This window comes from Synchiropus splendidus, chromosome 2 (assembly GCF_027744825.2).
Source record: "Synchiropus splendidus isolate RoL2022-P1 chromosome 2, RoL_Sspl_1.0, whole genome shotgun sequence".
Classification (NCBI taxonomy): domain Eukaryota; kingdom Metazoa; phylum Chordata; class Actinopteri; order Syngnathiformes; family Callionymidae; genus Synchiropus; species Synchiropus splendidus.
In genome coordinates this window covers 10,670,309-10,678,720 of record NC_071335.1, presented here as the reverse complement: position 1 = coordinate 10,678,720, position 8,412 = coordinate 10,670,309, and the positions used below count along the sequence as shown (strand labels likewise).

The window sequence follows — 8,412 nt, the reverse complement described above, 5'->3', positions numbered from 1 at the left end:
AAGACACATGCTTGCCTGACGTATACATCTGGTTGTCGGCCAGATATTGTAAATTATCGTATGAACATTATAGATGAGTGTGTATAACCAATTTTGCAATGTTTACCTCTATAAAATGGTATTATTTTAAATAGAATAAAAGTAAGTGCCAATGCTGCTGAGCTTTTTTTAAATTCTAGTAATTTCATTCCATATTCTTGCAAGTCATCTTGGGAAGTGCGCGTTCTAAATGCAGACAATTCCTTGAAAATAGATGCTGGTGTCTGTATCAGCTGAAAGCAAAGACTTCCTGTAGGCTATGTTGGTCTGGATTCAACTAAAATGTGATTTTATTCACAAGTGAGATGTCTTGTTCCTTTGTCATATTTAATCAGACTATTCTAAAAGTAAGTAAATGCAAATTAGCAATCAGATTCAGAAAGTATCACAAATAAAAATGCTTTAATTTTGATGGGATAAATAATTTAGTTTTATGAGAATTTGGCTGAAAAATATTTATCGTTTCCGGATTTCAAATGCATCCAAGTAGCTTGATGTTTCTGTTTCGGTGGAACCTCCATGCATCACCTGCGGATGTGGTTTTTCTGCGAGGAGTAGGGGTAAGCTTTCTGGGCTTTGGCACAGGAGGCACAGCAAATGCTCCTGTAGTAGTTGTAAACACACAGTCGTGCCTGGACCACCACCACACAGTTGTGGTTCTGGTCACTGCAGGATGGAGCTGGGAAGAAGGAACGGGATGATGTCAACATTGACTATTTTGCTGGTCAGAGTCAAGCATTTTTATCCTCAGTGCAAAGTACATAGATATTCAGATAGATCTTTCTTAGAATTACTTATGCAGCAGTGGCACAAAAATAATCATACTTACTGATCTCTGCTTTACAAGGATGAGTGTTGCATTCTTCCCGATTGCCTGGTATTATGTTGGCGTCACAAAGGTCACTGGGGGCAAAGCTGTCCGTGAGACATCGCACCTCTCGGACCCGAAAACCTCCACCGCATGGAAGGGAACACTGGACGGGAGGGAGAAAACAGCGCCACAAAGCATCTGTCTTTTGTACTGCAAATGTTTGACATCGTAATTTTTGACTTCGTTTATCGGTTTGTATACATCATTCTATATTTTATTTTCTTTAAAAAAAAATCATTAACCGTTGCCTCCTAAAATGTTATATGTAAAGCGTTTGACTGTCTGCACATTGACGCAAAAATGGACGAATGGCTCTCATTTTTCCTTTCATTTTGATGGCGTTCTGGTTTTCCCATCTGGATGCTCGTAGATTCCAAGCGGTTGGCGGCGGATCGGCGTCACTATGGCAACCCCAACGTTCCACGTTCTTGCTCGCTACGACAATGTGTCATGTGTGCTCGTGTGTCCCACACCGCTACTGCCACCTGCTGTCCAAATGAGCTCATTCTAATTCGAGTAGTGGTGCTCGATGCAATGGGGGATGCTAAAAAGCTACCTCATTGAATGGATAACATAATGGTAGCTCAATAATAGTCGGTGAAAATAAGTCTCATTCTTATTCGTAACACGAGGGAGATGGCTACAGGCACCTGTATGTTGTATTTATTATTATGACTGGCTTATTTATTGCATTTGTGGATTAACAGTTCTTTGTTCCCCAGTGTTTCCATTCAGTGCATAGCAGATTCCCATGTCTTCCACTATTCTGAACCATCTTCAATCCCAAGGATCAGTCGCAGGTTCGGGGCACTGACCTCACTCCACTCTGTGACGTACCACTGGACCCCACACGGCTTCAACATGCAGGGCTGAACTGTAACCTGCTGCGGAAGATGTGAACATCTGGAATGGTCCACCACCTCCATAAGACTGTTGTTGTTAAGGATGCAAGCCAGAGTCCGCGTCTGCGTGCCGTTCCCACACTCTGCAGAGCACTGAATGCCACACGTGTCGGACGATTGCTCAGAAACATGTATTTAAATTTGTAAAAATGCTACCTGACTCCAAGGCCCAGAGTACCACTCGAGACGCTTCTGACATGGACCTGAGTCACATGGCTTCTCTTCCAAGGGGCGCTCGCCGTCACAGCTGTCCAGCGGAAGATCACTCACATGATTCCTCAGACACACAGCTCTCCGGGTTTGTGCACCTTTGCCGCACGTTGCTGAGCACTGAGAGAAGCAACAAAAACACACAGGCTTGCACGTTTGTCTGAACCCCAACTTCATCATTTTTGCAAGCCAAAACTTGAACTTGACGATTGGGATGGAAGATTAGCCTGGAGATCAGTCATCTTGAGCTATTGACTGTATAATGTCAGATGTACGTGCATTCCCAAAATATAGATCTGTTGAACATGTTGCAACCCGCCTCTTAGAGTTTTGCTACTAATCCTCAGTTTCCCAGGAGCCGACACAGAATCCCACCCCATTCCTGCTTCATCCCACATCTGTTACCTTCTCACTCCAGAGCGAGGTGAACCAGCTCCGGGCACACGCACCCATGTCGCAGTTCTCAAGAGCGTCCGGTTTGAGGTTCATGTTGCACTCCTGGTCCTCCTCCACCTCGCCCTGGTTGCTCACACAGACCACCTGCCTGCTCCGCTGGCCCAGTCCACACGGCACTGAACACTAGTGAGAGATGGGAAAGCATTCACAGTGAGATGTGTTTTTGCATTTGATGCTCCTTTACATTTTTCAACCTTGGATGAAGGCTGTCCCTGTTACAGAGGAGAGACGGCCTCTGGGATCACTTAACTCCAGACACATTTACTCATTTCTATCACATGAAAAGTCTAGATACTAGTTTTAATTTTGGTGATAGCGACTATTTTCTGACTGTAAGCGATGACTGAAACAGCTTGTGTGTGTCATCTCTCACTGCGCTCCACTCCGAGCGGATTTCCCACTGGCTGCAGATCTTCATCTGACAGGTAGATGAGGTAGCAGGTCGATCTGTTGTCCCACACAGTTCTGATGCCACAGTGACCGAGTTTTCGGTCCCATTTTTCTGGACGCTGGTGACCTGGCGGCAGATGACTTGTCGGAGCTGAGTTCCTGGTCCACACCTCTTGCTGCACTCAGACCACTCGCCAACATCCCAGCTGAGGCAACAGATACACATCATTAGAATTGTATTTTTCAAGGAAAATTACATACTTAAGGTAAGCGTAAATAAGCACTACAGCAGACATGAGGGTGCTGTTGAAGTGAAGACAGAGCTGAGCCAAGACAAGACAGAAATGCTTTGGGATTTAAAAGTGAATAGAGGCAACAGATTGGCGTGTTGCTCACTACGCTGGACAGGGCTCAGTGTTGCACACTTCCTCCTGGCTGGTTGGTTGTTGTCCAGCATCACAGAAGTGTGCACTGACGGTCATCATGGAGTCTTTGGCGACACACTGGAGAATCATTTGTCGCCAGCCTAGATGTACAAAAACACAGGGAAAATTTAAATATATATCATGTGTGTCCAATATTTTTGTCTGACTGAACATCAGGCATATCTCTTCACCTGTGCCACATGATGAGCTGCACTCCGTATATCCAGCCTTGATCCAGATGTAGGTGGGTAGGGGGGAGGGGACCACTTTCAGAGTCTCACTCAAGATCTCATTGCCATTCACTCCCTTGTCAACCGTGCGCGCTGCAGTGCTGGCTTCAGGATAGCGTGATGCAAAAGAAAAGTAAGAGTTATATGTGTCCTGCAACAGGCTGCTGACTTTTCCAGGGTGTCCCGAGCCTTTCACTCCTAGGTCAGAATCAGCTTTACTGCCAGGGTCAGCGAGGATCAAGGTCAACTAGGATAAGGAGGACAGTGCACGACGTATACAGGAAGTGTAGCCAACAACTATCCAGTCTTCCAAATCTCTGGATTCAGAATGTCAGGAACATGTAATCACTCATTCCCTCTTCCATTATTCACATTTCCCGAAGATGTCATTGAAATCTTTAGCAAGCTGTCAGATAAATGCCAACAGCCACGTAGCTTCCTTGGCAGAGGTGATAACAACCAAGAACCATGATGATCCAGATTCAATTCTGAAACCCAGAATCATATGACTAAAGAAAGATTCTTCTTAAATAAGTCAGATTTTGGCTGTGATTTATATTTTGGACACTGAAAGGAAGCGTGCTGGAGACAGCAACACCCATAATAGTTATGGTGTGAGGGACATTTAGCAAACGCTGGCACACATTGTTTTGGTACTAATGGAGAGGTGGAGTTTGTTGAGAGTGAGGTGAAGGGTAGAGTCCCATAGGTATTTGCTGCTGGGGTTTGCTTCTCATCACATGGTGAGAGGAAACTGGTGAGAATTACGCTGTATTAAAACAACTCACGATCATTTCTGTTTGTCACAGAGAGAGTTTATGCTTTGTGTGACTCACTTTGAGGAATTGCAGCAAAGGGTGTGGTGGTCTGTGGAGGTGGCCTGGTGGTCTTCAAAGGCATCAAGTACTCATAGTACACTCTGACACCTGGTTGCTGGTAGATCAACTGCAAACAAGAACAAAAATTCATGATGATGGACTCATGTTTGTAGATGAAGGCTGACACTCACATAAACATGCAAGTCGTCTGTCAGAGGTCCGGTAGCGCTGATGGATTCTCCAGTCCGAGAGCGGATTTCATTGGGTCGCCGGTAAGTGAACTGTGTGCCCAAAGCTGCGAAGATTCCCGGCTTGTCAATCACCCAGTTGCCATTGATGATGGAGTCACCAGTGTGCGTCTTCAAGGCTGAAGGGAAACAAAGTCACCTCTATCACACAAACAGAACCGGTCTCAAAGAATGTGTCTTGTCGGGTTGATGTTGGTACCGATGTAGTTTCGTGTTTTGACTGCCTCCTTGATGCTAATGTTGCAGGCTCCTGCAGGAATCACTGTCACCTTGTGGTAGCCAACACGGAGGAACGTTCGGGAGAAGTTCCCCTTCAGCACGTCAAAACCCTTTGGACATAGGAACATACAGACATGAAATATGAATCAGGCTAAACTATGACATTATCAAGGAGCAGTTAATGAGGAGCACCACATTATGGTATGTGACATCATCACCCAAACATCCATGACATAGGCGAGACAATGAGAAACATTTAAGTTCAGCTTAAGTTAGAGTAAGCTTCATGTTTGGAACAAGTCCAACTGATGTGAACAGATGCAACTTAAATTTGGCATCAAATTTAATTCTAAATATAGTTTTATTTACATGTTTGTTGAGTATCAGTTAAAATAAAAAAAAGGCAATAAGGTCAAGGGAAATTGTGTAACATTAAAATATCAAGGTTAAAATCTGATTGCATGTTTTTATTTTTATCATTTTATTGTTATTTAAATCTATATTTTTTTTTACTGTTAATATGGGGAAAACATGGCACTGAAAACACAGAAGGTATCATATACATGGTTTTGATATTCCTGGTCATAAAATAACCTCAAAACAACCCCCAGCAGCAATTGAAAACACAGTAAAACAAGCAGCAGTGTTCAGTAGAAAAGGAGGAAAAGCTGCTTTTCCTGCTGCACCTGAACACAGTTCACTACACCAGGCATGTTAGACTTGCATGGCTTAGCCTTTGAGACAAGCATATGTTACTGGCAGGATCCACCAGGTAACCTCAGTTTTCAAAACTCTGCTGTTGTTTTCTGGCTGCGAGGAGCAATTGCAAGGGTGTGAGATGTGTTGTGTTTCACCAATGTTAAAGGTAAAGCATAACTTTACCTGGATGTGGAACCAAATAAATGAACCAAAATTAAGGATGAAGATGAAGATTAATACATGAAAGGGATATGTAACATTTTAGCAATTTAAAGCTCAAATATTGAATAGACATTTACTTATAGTAAAATCAAATGAAATATAAAAACAATGACAAGCAATACAGTGCGTCTCACTGTCCGTATAGTTTGAATGTATATGAAGTTGATCAGATTTCGACACGCTCTCTCTGCCATGAATGAAATATTTTGTGACCTCATTTGAGCTCAAGGCCTCACAAATAACACCACCACACATGTAAAGCTTTCAGAAATGTTTTCTCTCATTTTGGTGTTGTACTTCGATATGAACTTCTCATGAGAAAACTCTTGGTATTGTCTGATTCCATAGTTGTTCATTTAAAATGAAGTTCAGATTTCTCAGACGGCTTTTTTAATTCCATATGACCCACAGATGCAAAAGATAGTTATATCGACTTCCTGATTAAAACACAATGCTATTTGTGATCATCATGCTGATGTGTCCGGGTCAGTAAACATTATGCAAAATATTGAGAATATCATTGTCTTACCAGTGAAGAAGAAGAGCTCACCTTTGTCTCTGAGAGGAAAGCATTCGATGGAGGACAGAGACCACAAACGAGAAAGTGAGCGAGGCAGACGGAGACAAGCGGCTGCCACCATGCAGCCATGGTGTGAGTGAGGGGAGAGGAGACTGACACACACAGAGACAGCGCTTTGGTGGGGTCCTCCTCTGGGGTAGGCGTGAGTTGGAGGCTGGCTCCATAGAAAGTTGTGGTTACACCCACGTAGTACTGCGGGACTGTTGTGACAGGTTATGATTTATGTGTTTACAGTTGAATGTGAGCACCAAGTTCATGATCACAAGAGTCAGGTCCCAAGCAGAAGAGTTTTATGAATGTAAAACGCACCAAAGGTTGTGGTGTCTTGCGTAAAATTCATCATTTTTAATGGCTGACACCCAGAGGTCTGGCTCTGGGCAAACAATTTCAAATATTTAGACAATTGCTTGACGCCATGTTTTCATTTTTGTAGCATTCAAGAATACAGTTGGAGACAATATAATATCTTGTAGGTGAAGCCAAAAATGTGTTTGAACACACTTGGAATTGAGCTGAGGTTAGTAATAATAAACAGAGAAGGCTCCATGGTTTATTTGATCAGAACCGCATTTTGCCGGTGCATAATTTATTTTTTTTATTATTTGGTTTTGATAATCCAGAATGTAATTTCACAGACATTCTCTGGTGAATCGTTGTGAAACAGAAGATCAATTGGATCTAGTTTCTGTGATGCGAAGTCACACTACGGTGTTCTTCTCCTTCTCATCTTTGGGGTGTAATGTTTGGCTCAGTAAGTAGCACCCTCACATCCACGTTTTGAACATCCCTGCGCTCTTCTTCACACTGTCTTGTACAGTCTGGATCCCAGGCAGCTGGAAGACGCCGGTCCCCCGCAGTGAGGGTTTGGTTGTCACAGTGCGATGACACGGGCATCGGAGAGCGTCTGCGAGTCTGCAGGGGAAACTGGAGCTCTGTCCGAGTGAGGCGCTGCAAGGTCGGTTTCTAGTTAACATCCTCAGAGACGTCACGTCAGATTACATGTACGCACGGTGCAGTGTTTGGAGAACAACAGGACGAAAGATCAAGTGGAAAATGCAGCAGCTATTATGATGTGATCATCGACACGGCTGCTTCCAACAGACCTCATTGTTGGGGAACTTCAGATTGCATTCTGCAGGACTGGCATGTCAAGCAGCACGTCCATCTATCAAACAAACTCCTGGCCTTTTGGCGACTTGTTTTGCCCTTTCATATATTTTAAACAAGACTAGATTTAACTGCACAATAAAGGACACTTTCACTGTTAGTCTGAACTTCTCTCTTACACCTTGTGGCAGCTGCAGGTTATTTGGTGCCGGTGTACCACATTTTTGTCCAGCTGCCCCAGAATCTAAATGATGGGTTCCTCCATCCTTGCTGACACCTGGATATGCTCCTAACCACCAGGTTCCCTCCTAACAACCATGAGAATCACCACCAATCAATCTCAGAGATTCCTTCATCCTATGGTCTCAGCCTGGAATCTCAGGTACTGGTCCCAATCCAGGAGGAAGATTTCACTTATTGCTTATACCTTTGTGATGACCTCTGTGTCAAGCTCAAGTTTAGCAATATCCTTGCTTAAAATGTGACCCATGATGGACACCGTGACTGAGGCAGCAGTGAGAGGGGTCATTACTGATGGTTGGCATGCAGACTGAGGTCTGGTACATTCACCTTTCACCCTCTCATAATTGCAGGTTTGTGACTTGGACAGGTGAAGGCACAAACACCTCCTGACACCTGTAAAAACCTGTTGGCCATTGAGGTCGCATACCTGCAGGATCACGTAGGTTCATTCATCTTCAACCAAACTACCATGCCATACCAAGATGCAGCACTGAAACATTGTTTCATTTTCGGGTGGCTCTTCTGTCTCACATTCTCACGACGTTCTGCAAGACATCTTTTAACACTTTGGTTTTCGGTGGCTCCTGCACTGCCATAGGAGGAATCAATAACAGTCCATATCCTCATTAAAGCTATTAAAAATATTTGTCGATGAGCAGCCAACTTAGTGACAAACTGCCTGACTTGTGTCAAATATACTCAAGTATATTTGGTTTTCAAGAATTTTAAATACGTATGTCAGCTCCAAATTTA

General features: G+C 43.6%; 1 protein-coding gene across 1 annotated transcript; it reads right to left on the bottom strand.

The window, feature by feature from the left end:
• Window positions 1-563: 563 nt before the first annotated feature.
• adamtsl7 (ADAMTS-like 7) lies at window positions 564-7,945 on the bottom strand. The gene is made up of 12 exons (XM_053854872.1): window positions 7,844-7,945; window positions 4,789-4,918; window positions 4,533-4,708; window positions 4,360-4,468; window positions 3,485-3,628; window positions 3,265-3,394; window positions 2,852-3,074; window positions 2,428-2,601; window positions 1,969-2,142; window positions 1,726-1,905; window positions 869-1,013; window positions 564-718 (listed from the first exon to the last, which is right to left on the bottom strand). Exons 1-12 carry the CDS (start codon window positions 7,943-7,945, stop codon window positions 564-566), a joined length of 1,842 nt encoding a protein of 613 aa, XP_053710847.1.
• Window positions 7,946-8,412: the final 467 nt, after the last annotated feature.